Source organism: Vidua macroura, chromosome Z (genome assembly GCF_024509145.1).
Source record: "Vidua macroura isolate BioBank_ID:100142 chromosome Z, ASM2450914v1, whole genome shotgun sequence".
In the NCBI taxonomy this organism is placed as follows: Eukaryota; Metazoa; Chordata; class Aves; order Passeriformes; family Viduidae; genus Vidua; species Vidua macroura.
Genome location: NC_071611.1, coordinates 43,022,821 through 43,038,696, shown reverse-complemented (window position 1 = coordinate 43,038,696; position 15,876 = coordinate 43,022,821). Strand labels below are relative to the sequence as shown.

At 36.5% G+C, this 15,876-nt stretch overlaps 1 protein-coding gene across 1 annotated transcript in view; it reads left to right on the top strand.

Annotated features, from left to right (window-relative positions):
• The window catches only part of CHSY3 (chondroitin sulfate synthase 3), a 146,011-nt gene extending 135,905 nt beyond the window's left edge, over positions 1-10,106 (top strand). The window contains exon 3 of the mRNA XM_054003851.1: positions 7,830-10,106. Within this exon, the coding sequence (XP_053859826.1) occupies positions 7,830-9,395 (1,566 nt within the window). The 3' untranslated portion in view covers positions 9,396-10,106. The remainder of the gene's footprint in view (positions 1-7,829) is intronic.
• Positions 10,107-15,876: the final 5,770 nt, after the last annotated feature.

Below are 15,876 nucleotides of genomic sequence, written 5' to 3'. Positions count from 1 at the left end.
TAAGAGGTTGGCAAAATAACTTCCTTCTTCTTTTGCTCCTTAAAGTTAATGATTAAGCATTTTTCTCAACTCTGTATTAAAAAAAGTATTAAGGAAGGAAGAAATATGTATTTAATGTACATATGTACATTAGAATATGTACATGACATATGTTCAAAAGAATAATGTAGGAAGAAATATTGGTAAATGCTCTGGTGCACTGCTGTGTATGAGCCTTCAGGAAGGTTTATTGTCTTGCACTGAAGATGTGTTGGTATAAAAGATTATGTATTACTTTTGTGGTCAAATTTTACAATGCTTTTAATATATAATATGAATTCTGTAAAAAATAAAGCATGTACATAAAAAGCTAGGGTTTCTTATCAATTGTACTTGATGCAGGTTATAGCTAACTAGTAGATAATAATGTAATGTGTGTTATTTTAACAATGGAGTATTTGAGTGGCTTGATACAAATGCAGAAATAATTGATTATTGATTAATTATCTTTAAATTTGTGAAATACCACTTATTAATAAATTCTCATACTGTATGAAACATGCCAGAGAAGAGTATTTGATTGTAAGAGAGCTGAAGCACACTTTATGGCAGGGCAGGAACCTTGGCAAGATCCAGTTTGGAATATGGCCCTGAGGTCATGGGAGATTTGGCTTCAAGGAGGGAGGATTGCTCCTTTGCTTGATGTGTGGAAGCCAGAGAACAATTATAGCATTTGGAAAAGTTTTTAGCATTGAGCTGTTATCTAAGGAAGCACACATGCCCTGCCAAGATGTTCAAAAGGACATGAAGTACATACATGCTGAGGGTTGTCACCTGAATGTGATAATGGCAATGCTACTGTGGTAAACCACATTCTGTAATGAGGCAAACAATGGCAAAACTGCAGATGACTCTACCTGCTGGACTGCAGGGGTATTAGTTTAATGCCATGGAGGGCATGTTCAGCTCCCAAGATTTATGGTGTAAACATGTAGCTGATCCCAGTGCATTTGTTCTCACTGTGAAACACCCTGATAATATAACCTGCTTTTCTCTGCTGAGCTCTCTTAGTGACTGAGTATGTAGGAGCAAGCACAAGTCTGAATATCACTAAGTTACCTGAAGCTTAAGCTATGATAGGAAAATTAGTTATACCTTCTCCGTAATCATTCATCCAGAACAGGAAATGTGTCAGATCTTTGGCATCATCAAAACTGATGAGTCAGCCATTTCCATTTCACATCCTAATGGAAAAATTGGCAGTGCGTAAGGGGCTGTTCATTGTAACTGGAGCTGTTATTACCAGCTTCTTAACCTGTCATCCCTTCTACATTACCCTGGTGCTTCTCTTCTAAAGGCTGGTTTGTTCCAAAGAAGGGGGCTAGTGACACCAGGCAGTCCAAACCTGAGGAGGCTGAAAGACTATCAGCCTACCTTCATTAAATCTGCTGACTATTAAAATGCAGCCTTTTCCACAACTGTTTCACTTAGATAATGCCCAGGGTAATTTAAGACATTTTTCTGTTTCTTTCCATGCATGCTGCTGTCCTTGTATACCAGTGCTGTTTAATTTGTCTATTTACAAGCTAAATTAGAAAAGTCCTGACAAGTTTCTTTTGCATTTATTTGTCCAATGCATTTGATAAAAATGCAAGTCCAGAATTGTGTGAAATTGTTTCTTGTGTCTTTCTGAATTATTCTGACTGATGCAACACTAAGTTTTGTGTCCCTTTCCTGTAGAGGATTCACACTGAATTTCCATAATCTCTTCATGTCACCTTAGTGTCTGATAACATTCTTATGTTTTCTTTGTATGTCAATTATTTCTAGTTTAAAAAGTCAGTTTTCCTAAGATATTTAGTCATCATCTACCTCTTACAACCATGGGTATAGCATTATATGTGTTGTTTTATTATAACGACTTAATTTCCACAACTTCTTAATTTCCAAGTTCTCTGGCTCTTATGAGTTGTCTTCTCATTTAGTCATAATGTCCTTGAGTGTGTGTCATGAGCAGTGTCTAAGATTTTGTCCCAGTGTCACTGGGAACTATAGTGATCCTTAGAAGCTTCTGTAATAACTTCCCTCCAAACTGATAATTCCCCACTTGTACATAGCTTGTTATTGCTTCTCTGTTATCTAGTTCATATGCATTTCGTAATTCCAGTCTTAATCCTTATCTTCTCCAGGCTTATAGTATTTCTCAGAACATCAAAACTGACCTGCTCAAATCTGTCTTCTTGTCCAGAAACTTAGATTACCTGTGGCTTAGTCTTGCATTTTATTATAGTACATATTATTGAGACCATCCTAATGTGCCTATAGTAATCTGAATTTTTTTATGCACTTAACTTCCTGCTGTTCAGCAAAACAGAATCATCTCAAACACAGTAGATTTACATATGTACTTCATATGGATGATATGTCCCTTGAATTCACTGACAGCAGTGAATAAATCTTCATCTTTAGAAGAGCTAAACTCTAAAGAGCAGAGGGAAGAAAGACCAGGAATAATTCCTGTTCATCTTATTTCTACATTTATTAAAAGTCCAGTTTAGATAAAATGGTCAACAGTTTAGCACTCCCATGGATTTAAGAACATCTTGAGTGAATGGAGGATTAAATTTTATCTCTTCTCTGTAAAATGTTCTTAATGCCCAAACAAAAATGGTGTTAATTTAAAAAGCACCATTTGCATTTACTCTTTTCATATGTGATAGTCTTGCAATAATAAAGTTGGTAGGTTTGGGCTTTTGTGTATATGCAGTAAGAACCTTCCTGTTTTATTATATCAGTAAATCACAGCAATTACAATGATTTCAGAGATTGCAATGCAAATTACTTTGTGCTTGTGTATTAGCTATTGTATTTTTCTGCCACAATAATAAAAATTTGCCTTTATTCTGATTTCTTTCTTATATTTTTTTAAATTCCTGCTTGCAGTTCAGAGTTCCTCAGAGCATTAGTATTTCTTGCCAGCTTCTAGTTTCAGCTGGCATGGAAAAAGGCAATCAGAAGTCCGTGCCAACTCTTGCATTAGTTGTGCTGTAAGAACCATTCAGAAGACAGCAAACTATTCAGAAAAGTCCCTAAGTCATGCAGCGTGAAAAGATAAAATGTTGGGCCTTCCAGGTATTATATTGAATTGAAGACAAATTCTCCCATTCACTGCTTTCAGTGAACATAAATTGGTTGTATCATGTCAAACTAAATGTTCATTTGGCAAAATATCTCTCTCCTGTACCCTGCAGAGGTCCAGGACAATACCCTACCCCCTGCAGGGGTACAGGACAATAAGGAAATATTGTGATATATCTTCGGCTGGGGCTCGAGGAGTTCTAGATAGCAATGATTGGAGTTTCCCTCTAAGCTGTTGCTTCTCTCTTTAAAGTGACCCAAAATTTTACTGTTAGCAGCTTGCTGTGCCAGTAAGATCTGTGCTTGAGCTATGTGATTATTTCCTTTTCTGTTTCCAGATCTTGAGTGCATCCTTGTAAGTGTCATAGTTCTTTATGTGAGAAGAGGTGGTACCATTCCTATCAATGTTTCTTATGGTGCTCACTCACTCTGACTCCATTGATCTCGGAGTTGGCCCTCTTTGAATTTCTCTCTTTTCCCCTAGTTATCTGTTTATTTAATGATCCAGATGTGTAATTGTTTGGTGTACCTTTGTACCAAGGTTGGGTGTACCTTGGTCAGTACCTTTGTACTCACATGATGGTTGATGACAAGCTCAACATGACCTGGCCATGAGCACTCCCAGCCCAGAAAGCCAGCGGGATCTTAGGCTGCATCCAAAGCAGCATTGGCAGCAGGGTGAGGGAGGGGATTCTGCCCCTCTGCTCTGCTCTGCTCTGGTGACACCCCACCTGGAGTGCCAGTTCTGGTGCCCCCAACACAGGAAGGATATGGGATTGTTGGAGAAAGTGCAGAGGAGGACACAAAGTTGATAAGAGGTACAAAGACAGGCTGAGAAAGTTGGGGCTGCTCACTCTACAGAAGAGAAAGTTGCATGGAGACCTCATAGCAGCCTTTTACCATATGGACGCCCACAGGGAAGCCAGAGAGCAACTCTTCATGGATTGTATTGACAGAACAAGGAGTAATGGGTACAAACTGAAAGAAGAAAAACTTAGGCTACAGGTTAGGAAGAAATTCTTTCCTGTGAGGGTGGTGAGATATTGGAACAGATTGTCCAAGGGAGATTGTGGCTATCCCAACCCTGACACTGTTAAAGGTAGGGTTGGATAATACTTTGAGCAACCTGGTCTAATGGAAGGTATCTCTGCCCATGGCAGAGGTCTTGGAACTAGATGATATTTAAGGTCCCTATCAACCCTTAACATTCTATAATTCTGTGTTATCAGTTTCAGATGGGATGATACTGTCAAGGTGCTTGGCCACAGTCTTCAAGATGCTGTGCTATGGACACAACCATGTAATGAAGCTTCTGATTCACTCTAGACTTGTCCTCATGCTATTTGCTTTTCCTTTCATCACTGCTGAACATTTGTGTGACACCTACACAGAACTGCATACTGTGTGGACTGGGTTCTCTTCCCAGAGTCCTAATTACTTGCACAGTCTGACATTCTTCAGGTAGAGTTAGGATTGTGTTCCTCATATGTACTTTGCATTTATCTATGCAGAATTTAATCTGGCATTTTATTAACCTGCCATTCAAAATCATGAAAACTTTTGCAAGAAGGTTTACTCTTCCATGCTGAATAATTTTAATTTATAGTCAATAAATTTTGCCACTTCCTAAACTCACCTCCTTTTCCAGATGATTTATGGCTGCATTTTTCAATTCAGACTCTTACACAAATCCATTTTCCAGGAAATTTAATCATCCTTCCCTTTGCCTTCTGGGCTTGACCATCTTGCTTAGAAATTTCAAAGCAAAGTTAGAATCAAATTGAATTGCTTTCATTTAAATGTTAATAAATTGAATTGTAAAAAGACATTTTTTTCTTGCAACATTAAGAACAAATTTCTGCACCAAGATTAAAACAGGATATCTTCAGGAAGTGTTGATGCTTTCAGTGTCATGTTTGTTCTGTTTTCTCCAAATCAGGATCTATTAAAAGTTTTCAGTAACTTAACTGAAAATGGATTAGTGCCATTTTGCACATATGTGATAGTACTGCATTACTGAGTTGATTGAATTTTTTTTAATTGCTACTTTTAATCTGTTGTTGATTATCAAAAGCAAAATCATTATTATAATGGAGTATATCTTCTCTCCATGGTTTCAGTGGAGCATATCAAATGAACCCAGGCATCTGACATTGGAATGTGCGAAAAACACAGTATTTATGTCAACAGAATATTTCTGTTAAATAAGTGCTGCTAATGAATCTTCTGTAAAGCTGATTTTGTAATAAGTCAAGGGTTACAGAAGAATTTGCACAGTTGGAGGACAGCATTTAGCTTTGCAGCAATATGTAATCTGTTGCAAATCTTTTGGATAAAATGCATTTTACTACTTTACATAAAACTTTCATGTACTTAACTATGAAAAATCATTTACTTTAAATGTAATGTGTAAAGGTTTTCATGGTTGTAAATGGGTAAATTAATGGTTGTTTCATTTATACTCAAATAGCATTCTTCATTAGACAATTTAGAAAAGAAAGTCATGTAAACCACCTCCCCTTCTTTCTTTTGTTTTCCACATTACACATTTTATTTTCCTTTAAGGGGACTTTACAATGAAATTTTAGATGTAAAAATCATGCCTTCAGCTTTTTGCAGAAAAAGTGGACAATGCAAACTCATAGTCACCTTGCAGAGTTCACACCATACAATTTAAGTAAAACAGACCAGGAAGGAAGTATAACTTATAACTGGAGAGCTGGAAATTTAGCCAGATAAGCTGTTCTCTTTTCATTATTCAAAATGTAAATTGTAGACCGAGAAGAGAAAATTGTTTTTCCAAAGAGCAAATGCCATCAGCCGGCACTTTCCTAAACACTGTTTTCCCTTTCAATCTCTAATCCACCTGTCCTGCCAGCGACCATCTCTAATCCTCAAGAAAGCCATATTTCAGTTTTTTCAGCACTGCTAATTAAACCACTAACAGGCCTGATGATGTTGGTTCCTGTGTGATTAAAAGGAAATCAGCCAAACTCTCATGTCCCTGGTTCATCTCATCTCATCTCATATAACAAGCAAAACACCCACACTTCAAGACAGAACAAACGTTCTCATAGAGCTTTAGGTAGGTTCTGTGAATAAGGGGTATATGAGTCATGTTGTAACTTTGTATGTTTTTTTCATATTAATTTTCACTTTAATATAACAGAGGTGCCTGTTTTATTAGAGGCAAATTTAACATAGCTTAAGGTATTTCTCAGAATGTATCTGTTGCTTTTCTACATGTTATATGACTAACCTCAAAAATTTTAATCTGAGTAATAGTAGCAGCCATGTTTGCTCAAGCAGAGGCATTTGGGGTCTGAATGAGATGGGAGGGCCACTCCAGGAGTTCTGTATTAAAGTTCTGTTTATAAATGTGACAATGTCTATGTCTTGTACATGCTAATGACTTTACATAGCTTTCATGATTCTTACCTTCGTTAGGAGTTTTTTGCATTTATTGCCCTATTCTTAATATTACTTCCAGTATCAAAGCTTCTGTTCTTGAAAGAATTGAAGTAAAATGAGCTAAATGTTTTAAGTCTGATATACTGCGCAATCAGGACTTACCTCTCCTGATTTCTTCAGTGTATAAAAGACGAACTTCAATACCCATCTCAGTTTAAAACACATTACTGAACAACATTTTCTATCTAATTAGCACATTTTCCTTATGTATTAATTGCAGACCAATCTGTTTGCAAAAAAAAAAAACACAGCCTTTTCTCCTTTATCTCCTAGTCATGGAAAATAATTCTCTGGAGTTAGTAGGTGTTAGCAAAGAGCAGCAGGTTTTAAAGGTATTTATGATATCAGTAATTTACTACTCCATATTATTTCCCATTTAAGAATAAATACTTATCACATTAATAATGAGCTAAGTTGTCTTCTGGGGAGGAAACTGAGTCAAAGAGAGTTTTCTGATTTGCTTATAGTTTAGTTGTCAGCACAGAAAGTATACAGGCCAGATATTTTGGATCCTAGATCTGTCAGCCACAAAACGTATCTCTTCATTATATCACAATTACTGATTTGAAGAACTAGAATGTCTTTTCTTGCTACAGAAATAAATTGGAAATCACTATCACAATCAATTGCTTAATTGACATGCTCTATTACATGTGTGCCTTACAAACTGTATATTCAAATGGTTTTATTTCAATTATTGAATTCTCTGTCAACATGAAAAATAAAGGTTTTGTAAAGTCTGTTCAGTTTTTGAATGTTAAGCAGCACTAACTATTTGCATATATCAGTACAATTAGCTTTGTGCTCCATAGACACAAATACAGGGTGCTCTTTAATAAATGTTGCTAACCTTCCATTAAGGATCTGTGCTAACTGGGGTTTAGGTTGAAGTGAAGTCAGTGGTTCAAGCATAGCACCCATGAACTCAGAAATATTACCCACAGAGCTATGCCTATGCATTTCCCGTAGTTCTGCAGCTGGACAAAATGAAGGTAAACCCAAGATAACTGACCTTCTCTTTAGACAGAGGACAATATTTGCTTAGTGTGGACATTACTGAAACCCACAGCAAAACAATGTAACTATTTTTTACTGAATGCTTTAAAAGTCTATGCCTAAAAATAACCAAGATCTATAAGAATTGGTAATGATACCAGTACCACTGTGAGTCCTTTTTCTGGGTAGAAGCACTTCAACTTAATGTCTCTTTCCCCCCTACACCCCTCTCTCTCTCTTTCTAGATGCAGCAATTGTTCCATGAAAACTATGAACACAACCGCAAGGGTTACATTCAAGATCTTCACAACAGCAAGATCCACACAGCCATAACGCTTCATCCAAACAAAAGACCTGCCTACCAATATAGGCTGCACAGTTACATACTGAGTCGCAAAATTTCCGAACTGCGCTATCGGACCATCCAACTCCATCGAGAAAGTGTCCTGATGAGTAAGCTCAGTAACACTGAAGTAAATAAGGAAGATCAGCAACTGGGAGTGGTGCCATCTTTCAATAATTTCCAGCCACATGAAAGGGATGAAGTCATCGAGTGGGAGTTCCTGACAGGAAAGTTTCTTTACTCAATGGTGGAGAACCAGCCACCCCGCCAGAGCCTGAGCAGTGTCCTGCGGGCTGCACTGGATGATACTGTGATGCAGGTCATGGAAATAACAAATGAGAACTCCAGATCTAGAGGAAGGCTCATTGATTTCAAGGAAATACAGTATGGGTACCGCAGGGTAGATCCGCTGCATGGAGTAGAGTACATCCTGGATTTACTGCTTTTGTACAAAAGGCACAAAGGAAGGAAAGTTACAGTTCCAGTGAGACGCCATGCTTACCTTCAGCAATTGTTTAGCAAACCTTTCTTCAAAGAAGCAGAGGAGCTGGATGTAAAAAGCTTGCTGGAGGACACCAACAGTGACACTCCATCTTTCTCTTTCCTTTCAAATTCTTTAAAGATTTTTTCCTCTTCATTCCAAAGCACCAAAGGCATTGGGGGACACAGTGACAAGAAAATACATATTCTTGTCCCTATCACGGGAAGATTTGATACTTTCTCAAGATTTATGGATAATTTTGAGAAGACTTGTCTGATTCCCAAGCAGAATGTAAAGTTGGCAATAATTCTCTTCAGTTCTGATTCAGGCAAAGACTCTAGCAAACATATAGAGCTAATGAAAGAATACAGCATTAAGTATCCCAAGGCAGATATGACCCTGATTCCAATGTCAGGAAAGTTTTCTAGAGGTTTAGCTCTTGAGATGGCCTCGTCTCATTTTGACAATGACACTTTGCTGCTGTTCTGTGATGTTGATCTGGTATTCACATCAGACTTCCTCCAGCGATGCAGAGATAACACTATTCAGGGAGAACAGGTTTACTACCCTATCATCTTCAGCCAATACGATCCAAAAGTAATATATGGAGGCAACCCTCCAGCTGACAGTAGTTTTATTTTCACAAAAAGAACTGGATTTTGGAGGGAGTATGGATTTGGAATTACCTGCATTTACAAAAGTGATCTACTTACTGCTGGTGGATTTGATACCTCGATTCAAGGCTGGGGACTTGAGGATGTAGATCTCTTTACTAAAGTGATAATGTCTGGCTTGAAGGCTTTCAGAAGTCAGGAAGTAGGAGTTGTCCATATTTTTCATCATGTTCACTGTGACCCCAATTTAGATCCGAAACAATATAAAATGTGCTTAGGGTCCAAAGCAAGTACATTTGCGTCTACCATGCAGCTCGCTGGACTCTGGCTACAGAAACATTTGGGTGTCAGGTACAATTGGACTCTCTCCTGACAACTCCGCCTATTTGGCCTTTTTAGGGGAGTTTACCTCATTCTGTTATTTGATTTTGCTGTTGTAGTTTTAAACTCCCTCCTTGTAGTCTTCCAAAGACTGTTGACCTCAAACAGGCTGACTCTGCTGTTCACTGATGTTTCTTATACCTACTGAACTGGTGAGGTGAATTCCTTTATATTTCCTTTATTTGAAATTCAGTCTTGTCATGGAAATCATACAAGCCCATGGAGCATATTCATCACAAGAGACTGTATTAGAAGAATGTTGTCTTTCAGCTTTTGGATTCAGTATCATCTTTGTTGCATTTCTCAGATTTGATGTGATACAAGTATTTACTGGTGTAGGTACCACAAAAGTGCTTTATGCTTCTTCTGGGGATGGAACTCTCTAAGACAAACTTGAGTTTTATAATTTATATGAGGACTTATATGTATAAACACTACTTTTCTTCACCTTTAGAATTTTTTAAGTAAATAAATAACTGTACCTTTATTTTTGAAAAAAAAGAGTAAAGCTGAGGAGCTACTTGCAAATACAACTGGTACTGGCTACCAAGGTCCTTAAATGTCTTATTATTAAAACAAACTCCTCATTGTTATTCAGTCAAAGTGTAAATGAACTTTATTTTCACAACAAACAGAATTTAATCAAATGCTCATGTACACTTTGAAGATTATTTGAGCCAACATCCTTAATTTGCAGGCAAGAAGAAACGATGACTCAACATGGTCATTTATGCTAAAGTGCAAACATACAGTGTTCTTGCTTTGAAACACATAGTATAAGTTGCTCTTTCTCTTTTTAGAATGAGTCTCTAATACATAATTTTCTTTTACATTCCTTTCATAAGGCTGCATTTCAGTGTTAAAAGTTAAAGTTCTATTTTTTGTTTTACATTTTTCATAAATATTGGTATTCAGTAGAAACTTGTTGTTAAAATTAAAATAACTGTAGAATAGTTATTTAAATTTCAAAATTTACAACTGCTGGTCAAAGTTCCTTGCAAATATATTTATGTTAGTGGAGGTTATAAGACTGTGTTCAGATTTATCTCTCCAACAGCCTGAAGTTGCCATATTGTGGATTCATGAAGTAAAGTATTTAAAGTAATACCAACAGGAGAAATAATAAAATTAATTTCTGTATTTTAAAGAAATGTTTATATAGGGATATATATATGTGTGTGTGTCTGCCTGTGTGTATATCCCTATATATTGATATATAGAGAGAGTAATTTCAAAATATGTTCCACTTTTCAGTTCAGGCAGTGATTTGTTACAATTGTTGTTATTTTTGCCAGATGCTTGGAACATTTCATGTTATACTGTGGTAAGAGCTTAGAGACATTCGGCTCAGAGTCATTCATCAGAATTCAGCTAAACTAAGTAATTACAGTGGGTACATCTAATAACCTCAGTACCCTTGATTTCAAACTATATTTCAAACCAAGCTGGGCAAGAAAAAGTAGAAAGCTTTTTAGCTGTAACTGATGGCTTCTGTGTTTCCTTAAAAAAAAAAAAAGCCAGCCAAAAAACCCCCAAAACCCCCGAAAACAACTGATTGGAATTCATTGGCACATCTGTTTGTGGGAGAATATCCAGATAATTTGAAGAGGGTATGTAGGTCAGTTAATGTCTCTTATCTGTATTCTCTGTTCTGGACTTACCATGCAAAGAAAAAGGCAACCCTGACAAGGATTGAGTAAATTCAGAATTAAAAGACTGGCCATAGTTCATTGTGTGCTCTAAAAAAGTCCATTCCCTTGCCCTGGAGAAAGTAGTAATTTTTGTAGGTGAGAACAGAGAGTGTAATTCATGTTTGTACCAGCCCTTCTCAAACAGAACTCCTGGCTTGTTATTTTCCTGGAGGCTTTTGCCTTCCTAGCCTAGTATTGTTAGCTCAAATGTATGCAAAAGAAAAATTCACTTTCAATTATAATATAATTCTTCAAAATTACTCTTCAAATCGAGTGCAAATGTCACACTTTTTTTTCTTAAAAAAGCCAAGAACAAGGAACCTAATATATTTTAAAAATCTCAACCAATTGTAATTATCAAAAACTGATTGCCTGTTGATAAATATTTGTGATGATTTCATAAACAAGAAAAAACCTAATGACTTAGAAAGACATCTAAGGAAATCATTGTCTTCTGGGATATATTCCAGTGTTTATTTCAATTACTCAACTTAGTGGCCAGAAAGTATTTGCTTAGCTCAAAGTAAAATAGTAGATTACAACAAGCAATGAAACCAATAATTCAGTGGGGATAAAGATGTATACAGAGGGCTTGCAGGATCAGGTCCTACATGATATAAGCAAAATACTAGTATTTACCAGTACAAATATTTATTTAGTGTCTTGACTGATTCATTTGTTTATATGATGAATTACTTTGTTAAAAACCTGATTATAAATGTTTATTATGAAATATTGCATTTTCTTTTGAAATAACTATCCTGAGATAACTTGAGAACTTGTGTTAGTTTGTCTAAGGAATAATATGCCTTCTAAGGAGATCATATCAAGAGGAAAAAAAAAAAGCACAAAAGTGTTAATGTTATGTATGTATAGATTAAGACGGGAATATCTGTGTTAATCAACTGTTCGCTTTTGTCTAATCTGAATCATAATCTTTACTGTAAAATGAAATTTCTATGTGTATAATGTCCCTTTATAAATGCGTGACAAGTGAATTCACAATAGAACATAACAATCAGTTCTTCTCCAAACCTCCTTCCCCTGGGAATAGTTTTCCTGGCTTCATTGTTGGGAAGTGGGTTGTGAACAGCTCACACTTTGACTTTTCAGACACAGCCATTCTTAAAAAAAATCTCAGCATTCACTACTCAGAAACCTCACAAATCCTCAAACTACTGCATCATGTCATGTTTTCCCAGTCACAGTGCTTAATTTAACAGAGCATTTGCATCTCCTGGATGAAGGAAAAACATCATGTTGGGCTCTCTGAGAGTTGATGAGTGTACTCTGCATCAGGGTACTGGTTTTCAAGCTGAAGAAAGGCAGAAGGCCAGGGGGAGATATGAGGCTCAGCCGTGGGAGTTGGCACCTTGTGCCCAAGTTATCCCTGTGCTGCCACCTGTGCTGCCCATGGCCTGTTTTGGAACTATGAGTTGGCAGCTCAAACAAGCACAGAAGAGCTGTGCTTGCTGCCACCAACTGTTCTTGAGAAGCAAAAGGGCCATTTTAATCAGGGAGGAATGAAAGGAGGGTCCCAGACTGGGGATTCATTGAGTGGGGTGGGCAGGTTGTCTTGTGCAGATCTTGTTTCTCAGTGTTTCTCACTGAAAAGACCCTGGTCCCACATGGTTTCCCTCTGTTTGCGCTCTAAGAGCTTTGAAGGACAGGGCAAAAGTTCATGGGGTTTGTGGACCTGCATCATGTACTTGGATCCTGCCATATCATGGGACATGTGGGAGGAAAAGGTGCCACATGGGCTTCCCAAAGAGCAGTACAGAGAAGAGCACTCAGCAAATGCCAGCTGTGCGCAAAATTGCCTTCTGGAGCCTTTGCTCTCTGTGTGCTTGATAGTACTTCAAGATTCTTCAAAAAAATTACAGTGCTGGTAAAATGACTCCTAGGAGTGTACTGCATATCCTCGGTAACTTGAGAGTTGCAAGCAGCATGAGTTAAAACCACTTTTTTAATCAGAGGGAAATAAATAATTTAAACTTCTTTTGATGTCTTAACTAGTCATTACAATTACTTAAGATGTAGTTTGCTACAGCAAACATTTTGCTCCAAGGAATGATGCCAGCTTTAAGGCATAAAAAAACCCCACGTGTGTAGTAGTCTAGATCTTGTTTTCCTGCAACTTGAAATCAGTTAAAACTCATAGGAAAAAACAGGGATTAGAAATTGGTGAGTCACTGATAGGGGAAAGGTTTATGTTTCTGCTGTATTTTTAAAAGCTAATCAAATCAGGAGAAAAAACAATCCTGTGTTAGATACACACAAAAATTAGCTGTGATGTTAAGTAGCAGTGATAGTTGTGGTCCTAAAATGCACCAAAATGAGATGTTTCACTAAGTCTAACTATTTACAATAACTGAGTATCATTGAAGATTATTGTCTGTTGTACATCTGTAAGTAATGTGTAATCCATTTTTAAATCATTCATTTCTTAGAATAATTTAAATTTTCTTCCATCAGCAATTATTCACTTGATTAATAACATGACTTATCATGACTCACTCTCAATTGCCTATTTTTCTTTTTCTTGGGTCTTCCTATTTGCAGTATGTCTTACTACAGAATTGAAACTTTTTGAGATAATATATGATATTTCTGTTACATTTTTATGATTTCACTGCCATATAAAACTGATGAACTAGAATATTTTAGTGAATGAGTTTCCAAGCCTACTTCAAATTGTTTCTATTTGCCTGTCACTGTAAGTTAAAAGTGTTCTGAATATTATTACTTCATTTCTTCCTCTGGTCTCCTTCATACCAGAATCACACTAAAGCAAGGAAATGCAAAAACTTTGTAATGCTTACATCTAGGAAAATTAACAGAACCAGAGGATTTGTGTGATCCTTTTTTTCCCCTATTTTTTTTTTTTTTTGCTTTGTTTTGTTTTGGTTTTGGTTTTTGGTTTTGGTTTTTTTGTTTGTTTGTTTTTGTTTTTGTTTTGTTTTGTTTTGTTGGATTTTGTTGGGGTTTTTTTGGGTTTTTTTGGGTTTTTTTTTTGTTTTTTTTTTTTGTTTTTGTTTTCAAGTCTTTTATCTCAAATTTCAAAACCTTACTTAACAGTTTTATAATTTTAATAAAAGAAATAATGATTATTAAGATGTAAGGCAGCACATATATTAGCTTCACCCTACAAACTGTCATTTAACATCCTTATTTTCTAGTCACTTTATTATTCAACAGATGTCTTCTATTTATAGGGACGTTAAAGATAAATTAAAAGCATCCTTGCTGGTTCAGTATTTACCTAGTCTTAGTGGAGAGCTTAACCATGTGGGCAGAGATCCAAAGATGTACTGTATACTGCAGGCTGCTGATTCAATGAAGATATTCGTAAAAGACATGTATTCTCGCTAACATTGGTGCCAAACACTTCTACTTAGAGCAGGTAAATTGCATTTAGCTGACTTCTGTAAAAAAAGAAAAAAAAAATATTAAAAAAATTAAAATGCTTGTGCTTGAGATTATTAACATTATTACTACTGGTTATTTGGGAAGCCTTTATGACTTGCTCTTATTCTTGATCAGGGTTATATGGAACAATAAATTATGCTTGTTTTTCACATCTGTCCATACACTGTTGGCTAAAGGAAAGAAAAGCTAACTAACTGCTTTGCAGATGGTGGTTGAACTGTGAGTGACCAGAGGGAGAACTGCTTGGTGTAGTTCAACTTTGAAACCAAAACTGAGACCTACCAGCAGGTAAGGAGAATTTCAGCATAAGAAGTAGCAGCCTGAGTTTGTGCAAGGTATTATGGTATCTGGGGATCCATCTTAATGCTTAGTGAGTGATTGCCAGGAGCAGGCACTGTGTAGTCTGAATCCAGTGCTACTAGCACTTGAATAAAAAAGTGAGGAATGCAGTAAAATATGTTTCACAGGTGACAGGATAGATAGTAAGATGTAAATCCAGAGAGCTATATATATTTTCTTATTTTAAGAGCCTGGAAGATAAAACATCTTTTAAAAAGAAGAATTCTGCTTTACCTTCTTTCTGAAATCTTTTCCCCTTGTACATTCCACTTGTACATGCTGATCAGCAAGCCCAAGTTTTCGGAAGTGATAGCTGAGCTGGCAATTTTTAGTCCCTCCTCTTCTCTTTTTAGATATGATGCACTTTATTATTATTTAATTAAGTGGGATCTTTGACTGCTTTGTGTCACAGATGCTTTAGTGCTTTGTGCCTAAGATGCTTTAGTTTTCCATTGTATCTTCATATATTGGACTGCTACATGGCACATCATTGCTTTAAATTATGAGGTTCCTTTAAGCAAAGGCTTCTGCACAGTAGTTTTCACCAGATGTAACCTTGCAACCACAGCTGTATGGCTGAAACAAATTACATTCACCTATGGTAATTTATTTGTTGCATTCATACAATGGTTTTGTTTGGTAGAAAATTCAAAATGAATATGAGTTAAAATTGAATATTTTTTTGTGACAAAGTTGAGCCAATCTGTTTAACTGGGACCAAGAAATGAGCCATTCCCTCCAGTATGTGCTGTTACTGGAGGACATCCAGAAACTACCAAAAAGGTTATAGGGAGATATCTCTAGTACAACTGAATGGGAAACACTGTTCTGCACTTCAGAACAGCTGGTAACAGAAAATCTAACTTTTCTGTAAAAATATATCAGTCATAACTTCTGCCACAGTCAACTGATGTTTAAGGGACAGACACAAGGGCAGATCCCTTGATCTTGCACTCATCTGTGAAAGAGACCAGAGAGATCAAGATTTAACATGGAATACCCTTAGAAGAGAGT